General features: G+C 49.6%; 1 protein-coding gene across 1 annotated transcript in view; it reads left to right on the forward strand.

Annotated features, from left to right (window-relative positions):
• The first annotated feature begins 2651 nt into the window (after positions 1-2651).
• Positions 2652-15243, forward strand: part of Cracr2a (calcium release activated channel regulator 2A) — a 66409-nt gene continuing 53817 nt past the window's right edge. The window contains exons 1-4 of the mRNA XM_021637068.2: positions 2652-2884; positions 6016-6127; positions 7270-7453; positions 10124-10270. Of these exons, the coding sequence (XP_021492743.1) occupies positions 2675-2884; positions 6016-6127; positions 7270-7453; positions 10124-10270 (653 nt within the window). The 5' untranslated portion in view covers positions 2652-2674. The remainder of the gene's footprint in view (positions 2885-6015; positions 6128-7269; positions 7454-10123; positions 10271-15243) is intronic.

Genomic DNA, 15243 nt, shown 5'->3' on the forward strand with positions numbered 1-15243 from the left:
ATGAATTAGTGGCCGCCTTCAAGTTGGCAGCAGGTGTAGTGGGGCGAGAGATACCAACTGGGGCCAGATTAAGGGAGAAGTTCACTTCAACCCCTCAGGAGGGATTTAGGTTTGATCTCCAAACTTTCTGATTACACTCTTAAGCTGTTAGAATTACTCTGGATAACTGGGATATCTTCCTAGAAATGTTTAAGGACTGGATAATTTCCATCTGCATGAAAAGCGTTTTTAGGAAATTATTCTGGAGGGAGAGAGTAGTTGAGAAACTCAGCCTCAGGCAGGTACAAAGAATGTTCAGCTGAGGGACTTAACTCAGTGATAGGGTATGTTTAGAATGGGCAGGGCCCTTGGTTCAGTCTCCAGTTGGGAAGAAAAAAGGGAGGGAGAGTGGAAGGGAGGGAAGAGGGAAGGAAAGAAAAGGAGGAGGGAGAGGAGGAGGAAGGAAGGCAAAAAGAGAGGGTAGAACCTAGCCTGTCTTTTTTGTAACTGTACTGTCTCTTGGTCTAATGAAAATCTTCTAATAAAAATATATTATCATTCTGTGCATGTGTGTGTACACATGCCACCATATGAGTGTGGAGATCAGAGGACAGATTTATGGAGTCAGTTCTCCCCTTCTACCTTTACCTGAGTCCTGATAGTTGAACTCGGGTCAGCGGACTTGCATGGCGAGTGCTTATCCACTGAGCTATCCCACCAACCCCTCTAATGGAAAATCTTGGCGACAAGAACTCTGTCTATCCCCAAGGTGAAGGCTTCCTTGGGCTCCAACCAGGTGGGAGCTAGCTGAGTTCAGGGCAGGGCTCCCCTTTGCTTTGACATGAAGTGCTTCCATTGTTTTGCTGACCACTGCTCTTTGAGAACCACACAAGCTACGCAGAGACTTCAGGTCAGGGTGGGGGGCTGCAGGAGAAGGGAAAGAAGGCCGGATGCCAGTAACTAGGTGGCCTTCTGAAGGAGCTCTGCCCTGTGTCTGTGTGTTTATAGGACAGAGTTCTCAATCTGTGGATCATTATCCCTTTGGGGGTCCCATATCAGATGTCTTGCATATCAGGTACTCATTAAGATTCATAATGAATGGTAGTAAAATTACAGTTATGAAGTGCGAATGAAATAATTTTATGGTTGGGGGTCTACACAGTCTGGAACTTTCCACAGGGAAATTGTTTAATTTTCAGCTGTTTTTCCTCCCCCTCCTTGACAGAGTTGAATGTCAAAGGAAGACATACAGACACACATGGAGGCAAAATAACCATACACCTAAAATTATATATAGATATATTATGCAGAGGACTAGGCTGTTTAGGTCTGGGGAGCAGAAGAAGACTGTGGCCCCAACACAGCAATACCTCCTCATTTCCCCCGACCCCTGCCTTCCTCTCAGTACATTCATTGAGATATTGACATAAAATAAGCTGCGTGCCTTTGAAGTGTGTAGCTTGGTAAATTTTGCATACACACACACACACACACGAATGCAGTCAGTGTTTCATGTGTGGTGGTTCTACATCTAACTGAACATGGGAAGTATTAAAGAGTATGTGTGCGCTAAACAGGCGTGAGCCTTTTTCTCGTCGTTTTCCCCTGGAGAATCTAGTGTAAACTGTCTAGACAACACCTACTCTGTAGTAGGCATTGTACGCCATCTCTGGGTGGCATATGGTTGGAGACAGGCATGGTGACACACATCTGTGATCCCAGCACATGGGAGACTGAGGCAGGAGGATCACAAACACAAGGTCAGCTTAGGTTAGCCCCGGGAGGCTCTGTGTCTAAATAAATAAATAAAGTATATGGTAGAATGTGTATATGTTATATCTAAATACAACCCTATTTTTGTATGAGGAACTCGAGCATTCACAGATATTTTTGAGCAGAGCGAGGACTCTGCAGCAGTCTTTCAGGGATGCTGAGAGACCACTGTGAACGAGTAAATACCTCTGTGAGTGCGTCGTGGAATCAAATGTCACACTCATGAAATGAAGGCAGTGATCATAGCCATCCGTATCCCCATGCCTCTTTCTCATCCCTCCTCACCCCATATCTTCTTTCTATTATGGTTCAAATGCAATAATAAATTTGGACAACAACTGTAAGTGCATTTATTTAAGTGGAATCATGTGACATGTATTCTCCCCTGGTTTCTTATGGGTGCATGATTGTTTTGAAATTTATCCATTTTTGTCACTGGAGATCCAGTTCATTCCCTGTTTGTGCAGAGCAGCTTCTGTTATATTTACATACCACAACTTGTGTGTCCATTCGTCTTCTTTAGTGGTGTGTGTGTGTGTGTGTGTGTGTGTGTGTGTTTAAGTTTAGAGACTATAGGGAATCCTCTATCCTACCTCCTCATGAATCCATCCATCCCCTTCAGTGTTGTGTGTTTTTTTTCAGTTTGGAGATGTAGCCCTGTAGCCCTCCTCCTTTTAATCTCCATGTATTTCTACCCTTCTCTCTTGATTCTCTCTTGTTTGATGGACTGGCTTTCACTGCAAATCACACTGATCCTGAGCCATGATAATTAAGAGTTGGTTGCTAAGAGATAGCAGGACATGCCAGTGACCAGGTCTGGACCTCCTGCTTTTCTTCCTTCTTGCTCCACCTTAGTTGCACACTTTTCCCCCTACCTCCCCTGTTCAGGTTCTGAGAACACACAAAGAAATCCAGAGATCTGATGGCCACCCCCAATGGAAGGGGAGACTCCCAGCTACCAGGCTGTGGGAGGCAGGGAAATGGAGCCTGCATGGAGCAGCTGGACCACCCAGAGAGGCTGGAGGCAAAGGAACAGGTGTCAGACCGAAGTGTCATGTGGAAGAAAGCACAGGAATTCTTCCAGGCCTGTGACTCCGAGGGCAAGGGCTTTATCGCCAGGACAGACATGCAGGTGAGAGGGGTCCCCCACTGAGCTTCACAGGGCTGCCTGGCAGGGGTAACCTCTTTCCAGAAAAGGCCTCAGCATCTTCGCTCTGGAGGGCTGTCCATTCATACTGGGTGGGGAGCCTGGTCTCTGCTCATTCCATGCTTGGCCCTTACTTGCTCTTGGACTGTTTGCCTTCCCTGCCTCTGTGACACCCCAAGACTATAGGATCTGGTGAAAGTAACATAATGGACTAAGTATAACACTAGGCTCTGAGGATGGGGCTCAGCTGATAGAGTGCTTGTCTAACTAGCATTCATGATGCCCCAGCTTTAATCTCTAGCCCTAAATAAAGCTACCAAAATGGGGTGCGGTGGCACATACCTGTAAACCCAGGTACCTAGGAGGTTGTGGTAGGAGAACTGTTGGTTTAAAGCCAGTGGGTAACCCAGTGAGGCCTTGTCTCAAAAGCAAAGTTAAAGGATGCTGGGATATAGTTCAATATTAGAGCACTTACCCAGCATCTCCAAGACCACGGATTCAAGTCCCACTAGTGCAAAACTACAAAAAACAAACTTATGAAATGACTTTCAAATTTCATGTAATTCCTTGTGTGTCACTATGATTCTCCCTTTGATTTTTTTCAGCCACTTTAAAACGTAAAAACCATTCTTACTTCCCTGGCCATACAAAGCTAGGCAATGATTAGCTTCAGCATCAGGAATGTCATGCACAGAACATGCCTACCTTGTTCCCCCATCTCCTCAACTACTCCTGAGAATAAAATGGTCCATTCCCAGAGGTTGGGAAGGCCCAGACTATACCAAGCAACCCACTAAAGCCAAGCACATCACAGCCTGCCACGGGACAGAGACAGATGTAACCTTAGCTCTCCCAGCGATGCTCAGAATAGCTGAGCCGAAGCACAGGCAAGAAACAGGTGTGACTGAACTGTTGGAGGTGCCTAAAGGAAGAGGGCATGTGTGCGTCCAGCCTTGAAGATGACTCTCCTCCAGCTTCTTCTCCAGTGTGAATATTACTTACACACAAGGGAACGACGACGTGCCTCAGGAAGGTGGCCGAGCCTGAGTCTGAACAATCCTCACTGGGTTCACACTAATGACAAACTTGGCATCACACCTGTGTGTTCTTTGCATGTAGGTGTTGAAGGTGAAAGGCCCACTGAGGGTTCTGCCGACCTTGGAGTTTCCTTCCTGATCCTTTCCAGCTAAAGTATAATGGAAGCTATCAGTTTGCTGCCAGACCCAGCAACCTTAAACTGACTAGGGAGGAAGGGTATCCAATCCTAAAAGAAAGCATTAGGATCATTAGGATCGGGCTTGGGAGCTAGGGAAGTCTCATTCTATTCCAGGGGGACTGTCTTTCATTTCTAATGGAGCGGATATGTTCCCTGCTTGCAAAGCCAGCACTCTCCTACCCTGAATTCTCTCCCCGTGGTTCTTGCCACAGCTGGTTTATCGACTGTTAACGCCTGCTTTGCAGCTGAGCTGAGCTTCTAGAGTCTTTGCACAGGCTTCCCCTCTCCTTCCTTTCTTGAAAAACCCATTCATATTTAATTCAATTCTTCCAAATGGCTTTCCCATCAGCCTCTCTTCCCACTTGGTAATGTGGTCTAAACGCCTCCGTTAACGCACAGCCAAATTGTGCTTTATGGCTCATCAGCTAAAAGACTGTGAGCCCAGCACTCCGTCCAGGTGTGTCACGGGCTGTCACACCTGCCTACTGACTATCCACATGTGTGTCCACTTTCTCTTCCTACGAAGCCCTGTGCATGCTGGCCAAGGCTGTCAGTTGCTTGCTCAGGGTTAGTTTGTGCAGCTGGCCCTTGGGTTCCTGAGGAAGGAGAGGGCCAGCTGAGAGGTAACAAGGTCTCTTGGGCACCCTCACTTGGAGATGGATTGTTAGGTACAAGAGGACTTTTGCTTCAGCCTGGGGCCATTTCATTCCAGACAGACAGACGCCAGAGGGAAGTGTCAAGAGCTGCCTCATTCCTCATGCTGTCAGTGGGTGCAGGCTTTAAACCTCCAAAGCCCTCCCCAGTGGTCTACCCCCACCAGCTACATCCACAACCTCCTAAAGTGACACCATCAGCTAAGGAACCAAACCTCATGTGTTCAAACCTCACGAACAGGTGGGGGACATTTCACATTCAAATCAGAGCCTGAGGGGGCAGTTGTGTGGAGTGGGGGCCACTTGCATTCAGGAGGAGGATTACCTGGCATCTTCAGAGCTTAAGAACAGACAGAGTATGTTCACAGCTACTTACAAGAGTAATGCTGGGACCTGGGATTGACCTCCACTGAGGAAGACCCACACAATAGGGGAAGCAGCATAGCTCAAGAAAGGGGGTGCACAAAGAAAAAGACCAGGATGCAATGCCACCAACCTGGCCTGTCATGATGTCTCCATGAACCCCTGTGTCTCCCTGTCTCTGTCCTTTCCTACTGCTTTTTAATTATTTTTTTTCTTTACTAGAGGTCAAACCCAGACCCTTATGCAGGCTATATTAAGTTATTTACCATCAGATACATCCTCTCCCCTGTTTTCAATTTTTATTTTGGAACACAGTCTTACCAAGTTACCCAGGCTGGCTTTGAACTTGGAATCCTCCCGCCTCAGCTTCTGGAGTAGCTAGGATTACAGGCCTGTGCTACCTGGCCCTATTCCCCCTCCTGCTTTCATTGAATGGTTTCCGGTATTGTGTCCAGGGCTTCCCATATGTGGTCTCACTTGGCATCAGAACACTGCATCCTCTAGGAATTTACCTAAAGCTAGTCAGTCCTGGCCAGCACGGTCCTTGACAGTGTGAACGGTGCCTGCTTTGAAGTCAGACCTGGATTTGACTCCTTGGCTATACGCCCCTGGGGCTGGCAATTTACCTTTACACGTCATCTTTAAGATGGGAATGGTAATATCTACCGCAAAGGGTATCATGGAACTTAAATGCAAATAGATACACACATGCATATGCTTCTTTATAAATCATATAGAAATTGAAGGATACATTAGTTGACACCCAATAAAGGGTCTCTGCACTAATATAGTAGGGAGGAGGGTGCTCCTGAGCCTGCAAAAGCATGGCTTTAGGCCCCCATGACCATCAGCACACTGACCAGTGCAGTCTGGATTGCTTTCAGAGACTGCATAGGGAGCTGCCCCTAAGTCTGGAAGAGCTGGAGGATGTGTTTGATGCCCTAGATGCTGATGGCAATGGCTTTCTGACCCCAGAGGAGTTCGCCACTGGATTTAGTAAGTTCTGGTGGGTGCTGGGGACCCCGGGCTGGGAGTCTTCCTTGTTTCCTCTACCTCTTTCGGACTCTGTCTCCAGAGCTTTTCTGCTTTCCCTTTGGGGGGTGCAGAGCCCAGAGTTGTGAGGGAGATTACTGGGCTATTTTCATGTGCCCACCCTGACAGTTTATACCATGGCATCCTCTGTGCCCATGGACTGTCACTGTCAGGGCTCCTGCATAGGAACTGAGACAGGCTTGGCATCAGCAGGAAGCTGGGTCAGGATTTTTAGCTCCATCTTTCCTGCCTTGACAGATAAAATAAGTAAGTGAAAGTGTGTGATAACTGAGTAGCTCAGCCAAAGAACAGCCGAGTCTTTTGAGCTGAGAGGCAGCAGTTATCAGAGAAATTTCTAGGTTTGAATAGCACAGTCATTCTCAAGGTCATTATCAGGAAAGAGAACCAAGACCTGGGAGCATGATAAAGACTACAGATCCTATCCTCAGATGAGATGAACCAGTAGGCCAATTTCCCCATCTTTCTGCTGCCTACAAAGAGCCGTGTAATTTCCTTAAACATATCAGATCCCTTCTTGACCCCCCTGGAGCTTTCATTGACTCGAGGGGATAGGACAGATTGCTGTCATGCCAGCCAGTGTGACTATAGAGAAAGCTGCCTGGAAATGTGAGGTGGCACTGCTGGTGGGGTGGTCTCTGGTGTGGCGGCAAGGCAGGCTGCTGGAGAGTGATGGAGGGAACCACCTTACTGCTTAATGCAGAAGCAAGAAATGCTGCTGCTAGTGATGCACCCCCCCTCCTCTTCTTTCTTCTTTTTATTTCTTCATGGTGCTGGGGATTGAACCCAGGGCTTTGGTTATGCTAGGCAAATGTTCTATCACTGAGCTACATCCTCCAAAGACACATGCTCTACATCCATTTCAGAGACCTACTAGGAGCCAACCTACTTCCCAGGCACTGTCTCCAGGCTCTGGCATCTCTGTGAGAATGCAAATGGGAGATCAAAGAACACAAGCTCCAGATTCAGTGTTCGTGGATCTTTGCTATACAGGGATCCCCCTTTTGCTTCTCTAGGGCTAATCTCAAATCTAAGTCCTCTCAGGGCTGAGGATATCTGATTCAAGTCATTGCTCTCTACTTTCCTAGGTCACTTCTTCTTCAGCCACAGAAACCAAAGCGAGGAGGAAGTTGACCAGCAGGTGGTCCAACTCCAAGAGGAGAAAGTGTATCAGTCTAGAGGAGATGAGGATGTGGGAGACATAGACCATGATGAGGAAGCACAGTTCCAGATGCTGATGGACAGACTTGGAGCCCAAAAGGTTCTGGAAGAGTAAGTCTATCCTGAGCCCTGTACAGTCCTACTCAACTGTCTTCCATGCTCTCCACTGTCCTCACTTCCTGTTCTTTATTGTCATCATCACAGGGTCTGCTTACCCTGCAAAGGGTGCCCTGCATCAGAGATGGCTTGGGTGTGTGTTCCTGAAGGGTAGTGTCTTAGTTAGGGTTTCTATTTCCATGAAGAAACACCACAAACACGGAAACTCTTATCGTCATGTCAGGAAACATGGTTGGCGTGCGGGCAAACATGGTGCTGGGGAAAGAGCTGAGAGTTCTACATGTCGATCCACAAGCAGCAGGAAGAGAACTGGCTTGAGCTTCTGAGACCTCGAAGCCTGCGCCCCTAGTCAGGCACCTCCTCTGATAAAGCCGCACCTACTCCAAGGCCACACCTCCTAATAGTGCCACCCCCCTATTTCCTGTGGGGGTCATCTTCTTCCAAACCACCACAAGTGGGAATGGTCTACTGGTTGGAAAGTCATGCTTTCAGGAAGAGAAAGGGCCAGTGTAAAAAGTAAGCTGGTAAGATCAACAGAGTGAGAAAAGCTGGCAAAGGAGTGTGTCAGGCAGGCAAGAGCCAGGCTAAGATCCAGGAGAGAGTCAGCTGGTGGAGGTTGGTGAGTAGGAAGTGAAGTTTTCCACCAGCAGCAGGGCAGGAATGGCAGCTGTGGATAGAACCAGGATGATGCTCAGATCAGAGAAGGAAGAGTCATAGGCCGTCATTCGGGAAGATCTTTGGTCAGACCTGTGACTCAGCTTACCAAGGACAAGAGTCCAGAGCCCAGATACCACAGCCAGGGACTCCATGAAGCTGCCTGTTGCAAGAGGAGGAGTGAGGGGGCACTGCCAAGAGCAAGCCACTGTCACAAATGGCGGGGACTGACAGCCACCTTCCTGAAGGGCTCTCAAGTCAGTGCACACTAGATGTCACACTAAGGACCATGTCAGATGCCTGTGTAGAGTGAGACGAAACGCTATGTCTGGAAGATGGTTTCTAGAATGGCCTACGAAGGCCAACACAGAAGATGGTGATGGTCCCCATCCTCACTGACATGGGCTCACACTGTAGCCTGAGGGAACTGTTCATGACAGCAGAACCGCAGATAGGAAGCACAGCAGGTTGGAATGGCTTCAGCGGTATCTGTCACCCAACAGAGGGATTATGGGTTATTCTGGAAGTAGAGAGATGGACTGGTTGACTTCCTTGGGCCTCTCTAACCTATACTACTTGGTGGTACCTACAAGGGGCCGCTTCCAGAAGTGGGCATCCAGACCGACAGCTCTTCTTGGAGGTCTAGTGGGATGATTCTGCCAGTTAGCGAGCTGTGACTTTACCTCACAAGTTGAAAGACTTTGCCTGTGGCCCCTACTTTCCTGTTGCTGTAGCTTGATAAAAACAGCTTACAGTAAGGAAGATTCCTTTTGCCTTGTGAGGGTTTTATGCCCATCACGGCAGGGAAGAAATGGATGGAGGACTGACGAGTAGGTGGGTGGATATGTGATTGGATGGTCTCAGTGAACAGGTAGATGTTTGAATAGGCTGGAAGCAAGAAAGGATGGAAATGAAGGAGGAAGGGGAGGAAGGAAGGAGCGAAGGAGGGGGAAAGAGGTGATTGGACCCTAACCAGAAGTGGATTCCATCAGTATTGTTTGCTTCTGTTGGAGGCAGAGAGGTCTGTCTGTGCCATTTGAACCCTCTTCACATGACTTAATGCAATATCACTTCTGAGCAAGGCTTCCAAAATACAGGGCTTGTGATGGTCTGGAGGATTTCTCCTTTATCCAGGGAGTCCCTGGCCCTGCCCCCAATCATATTGGCTTTAGGATGTAATGGGGGATGAATCAGATTTGTGTTTCACGTACTTCAGCCACAGCTGCAGATTTCTGAGTGCAGAAAGGGAGAGTGGGGCCCACATGTACAGCCTTCGACATTCTCCTCTTGGTGACAGGGTCATCATGGCCTGTCTCTCTACTTCCCCTTTGGGTGTGTGTTCATCTCCACATGCCTGGTTGTGGGTGATTCTCATGACCTGTCACTCTGCACCTCTTTCCTGCACACCCCTGAGTCTGACTTCCTGCTTGTCTCTTTGTGTCTCCGTATCCTTCAGACTAGTTCTTTCCCTTCATTTTCCCCTTGCCAGTCACCCCCACCAGTGCCACCAGGCCCCAGCGGGGTGCTGCTGTGTATTTGCCTCCTTTCCTAGCCGTGATGATTGCATTCTACCATCCATAAGACAGCACGTCTGCCTCTCAGCAGGGAGGACATCCTTCCCAGGGGCAGCAATCTTTCTCCCGCATCTCGGTGTTGGCTCTACCCCAGCCCCCTTTCAGTATCGAGACACTGGCAAGCATGCTGCCATGCATGCTCCATGTGACTAGCCCATCGTGAGCACTGCAGAGGAAGGAAGCAGCAGATGGAAGACCAGCACAGGAGTCAAGCTACGGGGCCGGCACTCCATCATTGCACCAGGGAATGGTCCTAGCATGCCGCATCAGCCTCCCAGGTCATAGTGGGGATGGAGGGAGGCAGCGTGCAGAAGACACTCTGTGCCGCAGAACTCCAGCTACCTAAGGCGATTGGGATCATGTTTCCAGCTGTCCACTCCCCTGTCAGGAACCCCCACTTATCTACACCCTGTTAACATCCCTCCTTCCCTCACAGTGAAAGTGACGTCAGGCAGCTGTGGCTGCAGCTGAAGAAGGATGAGCCCCACTTGCTGTCCAACTTCGAAGACCTCCTCGCCACGATCTTCACCCAGCTCCAAGAAGCCCACGAGCAGAAAAATGAACTGGAGTGTGCCCTCAGAAAGTAGGTGCCCATGTCTGCCTGTGTGGGGCATGCTATTTCTCCTGCCTTCTCCAAAGGCTCATTATAGTATACTTCTTTGTCACCATCTCCCAAAGAGGGTCCGAGTGCTAAGGCTGGCATGGGATATCTGCTTTTCAGCCCCAACTCACCCTTATTAAGCACCCTCTGTTTGCTGGAAACTATTCTAAGTGCTTGATATACATTAGTGCATTTGATACGGGCTATCCGCTAAAACTCACATTTGCAGTTGAGGAAATAAGACCCAGAAAGAAACATACCCAAGAATGCACAGCTTGTGTCAGAGGCAGGATTCAGAGGTAGATAGCTCAGAACCCTGGACAGGAAGGGAAAACTGCCTAGCATTCTGGGCCTCCTCCAGCTCCCAGCATCCCTTGCTTTGTGGAGGGGGTGGGGAAGAGGTATCCTCCCCTTGTAGCCACCCCTACCAGTAGCCTCTTTGCTACCACAGGGTATCAGAAGAAAGGGCCAAGACTGCCAAGGAACTACTGCCAACCTGGACCAGTGTCCACACAGGCAGATACACCATATCAGAGGCAGCCTCTGGAGGTGCTTTCCCAAGCCAACTCTCAAAATAAGCATCAAAAGAAAAAAGCTAGGTGTAGGGGAAAAGACATTAGAACTCTGCTTCAGTAGGTTTGAGACTGAGTCATGCAGAAGGATACCCAATGTCTAGAAGGTTGTTAATAGCATTTCAGGTCAGCCCACAAGGCTTGAAGGATGGAAGGGGTTGGGAGGAAAATTGGAATCAGGCAGAAACCAGCTTGAATCTTGGTTCTGCCGCTTGCTAACCAGCTGTGCAACGTGCACCTAGTTGCTTGACCTCTCTGAGCCGCAGCTTCCTTATCTGTAAGACAGGCGTGGTAACAATATCCGTCTCACAGAGCTGACTGTGCCAGTGGGATCACACTTGTATTTGAATACCACAAGCATCAAAAGAATAACTGTTGTCTGCTGTCTCTCGGTCAGTTTGGGAACTTGTCTGGCTGAAGGAGAGAGTTTGAGCTTTGCTGTAATCCAAGGCAAAGCATATTCCAGATGTGGCCTCGTGGCTGCATCTTGATGCGATGACTGACCATGAGCGCAGTGTGTTCACCTCAGAAATCGGGGCTGGTGATCAGGATGTGTGTGTGTGGGGTGGGGGGGTCCCACAGGGCTCTGTTACCTCGCTCGGGTCTCTTGGCCTCTTTGAACCTCTGTTTTCACACCTGGAAAGTGAGGAATAAGCCAGCACTGATGGCTTGGTTGAGGGGAGCCACAGCATAGACCGGTGTCTCCCTTCCACACAGGAAGGCGGTCTAAGGAGTACGATTGCTACCTGAATGGAGAAGTAGTTGGCCTGGCTGGCTTGCGCTCTCATAGACGGGGCCCCCTCTGCTGGCCCCACTCCTGAAAGGCAAGCCAGCCCCCACCATGCTCTGAGGCTCTTAGCCTCACATCTATCTGGGAGTGGCCACAGGAAGTGCTCAGGCTCTAATTTAGTAACTGTGTTTAACATCCTTGAGATGAGAGTCAAGGCCACTCTTGGCCACATGTTCAAAACCACCCCATCCCTTCTTGACCCTCGTCCTGTCTGTAGTCCTCCTGGCCGAGGCAGATCGTGGCCAGTTCCTGGGGGGCGGTGCTCTGTGCCGCCTGCCAGTCTCACCCGGGGCGCTCCCTGGCTGCAGAACCAGGGAACTGCAGGGCATGGGGAGGGCAACACCCACACGGGACATCGGGAGACCTGGAGTTCTCACCTTGGTGTGGCCACTCACAAGCTGTGTGACGAGAAGCTATTTGCTTTCCCTCTCTGTGCATGTCAACACAAGGACGACAACGTGTGCGGATGGGCTGGGTGTTCTTCAGACCTTCGGCGATTGTGACCCACCAGAAAGAAGAAATGCATCTTCTTCACAGTCTTCACACACTTATTTGCATGTGCAACTGAGAGCTAAGTTTCATGAGATAGCTCGTGCTGGTGTTTCATGGGACAATGAGATTTGCTATTAGAGATTTATAAAAGTCTCATTCATTCTATTTAAAAAAAAATCGGTCACGCCTTGTCAGCGGGACAGATGGTCTGTAAGGCGCCATGTGCTCTGTAACCTTGGCAGCTCAGAAATCAAACAAGAAACTGGAAATAGGGTGTTGAGCTCTTAAATGGTCTCTCTGCAAATAACACACAAGGCAGGGCTTCAGGTTTAGAGCCTGTGGAGGATGTGTCCAGGCTTCAGAGCAGGAAGTAAGGTCGGACAGGAGAAGGGCTTTAAAAGACAGAATGGAAGCAGAGCATCCTGGGAACAGTGCATCCTGCTGAGCTGCCAGAGTGTCCTGCTTGAGGAGTCCCCCTGCTCAGAACAGGCGTGACATTTCAATTCCATCTGAAATGATCGCCTGTCACAGAGGCTGGAAGTGGCAGAAAAAAGTCATGGCTGCGGTGTGTGCCCCCTGGACTGAGAGACGCATGTGTCACCAGTAGGTAGCATTTAGTTAGGGCTTCCTCTGGGCCAGGCTCTGAGTTAGTTGCCATCCTTGAAGAGTGAGCACGTGGTCACTGACCAGGAAGGGCATCCTCCAACCCTCCGGCCCCTGTCATTAGAGTTCTGAGTAGTGTGGCCACGGGCATAGACAGTTTCTGCTTCTTCTGCTGCAGGCTTCACAGCTCGCTTCTTCCTCCTGTGAGACCCAGAGAATATGGAGATGACTTCTGGAAGGGTGTGAGGCTGGTCTTGCTCTGGTTGGTTGAGGCACAGGCTCCCTGTTGCAGCTTTCCTGCAGTGGAAAGCTCAGGACCTTTCCACCTCATATCCATTCCCAGGTTGTGGGAGGGAAAAGATGGTCCAGGAAGAGGGGATGCTTGGGAAAGCATTGACATCAGAGACAAACCCCAGAGGGTGCTGGGTATTGTCAGAAAGAGCCGGGGTTAGCCAGGGATGTAGTTGAACTAGGAGGAAACGTGTCTGAGAGCATCTGTCTCTTTCTATGATGTTTGCATGTCCAATGGGACATAGCCTCAGTCCCACAAGGCCAGGTGAAAAAGTCAAATGCAAGAGGCTGGGTTAGAACCCAGGGCCCCTGCCCAGTGTTCAGTGCTAACTGTTCCCTCTGGGCCTGACTTCTCTCTGAGGATGCGGGTGTTCCACGGTGCTTTACCTGCTGTCTCCTACATCCTCAGAGATTCATAGAGTGCATTCTAGCAGAAGGGGTGCATTAGTTACCTGGCAAGAAGCAGATGAATTAAGGGAGGAAGGACTGATTTTTGGCTCATGGTTGAAGGATGCACAGTCCATCATTGGGAAGGAATGGCTGAGGATGTGAAAGCTTATTCCTATCTTAGTAGATCAGGAATCACACACATACACACACACAGACACATACATGCACCCACACAGGCACTCATGCATGGGGGGGGGCAGGGATGGAAGGGGTGAGAGAGAGAGAGGGCCATAACTAAAGCAAGTAAGGCTCACCTTCGAGCCACCACTTCCACCAAGGCCTCCCCTCCTAAAGGACCTAGAGCGCTACCCGCTGGGGACCAAAGTTTAAAGCCCGTGAGCCTATTTGGGACATTTCATACCCACACCAAGAGCTATAGATTGTTAGACGTTGTGGAGGAATTTCTGGCTGCCAAAATTAGGACGTTCTTTGCCATGGAACATTTTCTTTTTAAGATTTATTTTATTCATTTATTACATATACAGTGTTCAGCCTGCAAGCCAGCAGAGGGCACCAGATCTCATTATAGATGGTTGTGAACCACCATGTGGTTGCTGGGAATTGAGCTCAGAACCTCTGGAAGAGCAGCCAGTGCTCTTAACCTCTGAGCCAGCACTCCAGCCCCTACCACAGAACACTTTCAACACTCACCTTTTTCTGGAACCAAAAAGAATCTGTAGTCCGAGGGTGCAGCGTGCTGCTCCTGTGTGGAGCTGCGTAGGTTCAGATGGATCTTGCGAGTCATGGGGATGCCAGGATCCCACCTCAGTGTGGGTCTAGTTCATGTGACTGTGGGTAAAAGTTTGACATCTATGTTTTTCAGTCAGGGTGACAGTGTCATGTTTTGTCTGGGGAGGGTCTGAAGCCTCCTCAAGATCAAGGCTGACCTGCCAGCCTGGCTCAGGCTCCATTCCCGTAGTCCCATGGCCTGGAAATGCTGGCCTGGCTTCCCGGTCTGGATTTGTGGAAGACCTCACGGCTCTGTGTCTGCCCTAAGCCATCTGTTTTGGCCACAGTACCTCATCTCCCCAAGCTCACCTCGTTCATCTAAGGCCGCAGGTAGTGTCTGAGTGCCTTGGGCCTTTAGTTCAAGCCCACACAGCCAGCATCTAGATGCTTCCTGCCCGCAGCGGCTTCCCCAGACTTCAGGAAGGGGCCACGACAGGGATAGCCTATATTACACAGCAGGACAGGCATCCCGCCGGAGCAGCCATCACTCACCCTCTCATCACCACATTCCCCTGGCACGGAGCTCTAGAAACAGGGAGACTTTAGCCAGGGAGGGAAGCCGTCATGTCCGTGGCCTTGACTCCAAATAGAATAACAAAGTGTTTTGTACATGGCAGGTGGCCCTTATGTGCCGTGGGTGCTCACTGCCTTCTGGAAGGCCTCAGCTGGTGGCTCTCAAATGTTCGCTTGTGTGGGAATGGGCAGAGGACATATAGTGGCTCACAGAGTCCTCAGACCCTCCCCCAGGGGGTCTAAACTCATGGATACCAGGGATGGGCCTGGGAGTGGGGGTGGCAGTAAGCGTCAGACCACGCTTCGAGACATGCCGCTCCAGTTGGTTCTTCCAGAAGGCACCGGCAAAATCCAGAACACACACACACACACACACACAAATCACAGAAGCAAAAAAAAAAAAGATGTCTGAATCCATGCAGCTCCAGGTAGCTTCACTGTTCCATGACTCTCAGAGACTGGTATTTGTTTGTTTGTTTGTTTGTTTGTTTGTTTGTTTGTTTTTGGTTGTTGTT

This window comes from Meriones unguiculatus, chromosome 5 (assembly GCF_030254825.1).
Source record: "Meriones unguiculatus strain TT.TT164.6M chromosome 5, Bangor_MerUng_6.1, whole genome shotgun sequence".
In the NCBI taxonomy this organism is placed as follows: Eukaryota; Metazoa; Chordata; class Mammalia; order Rodentia; family Muridae; genus Meriones; species Meriones unguiculatus.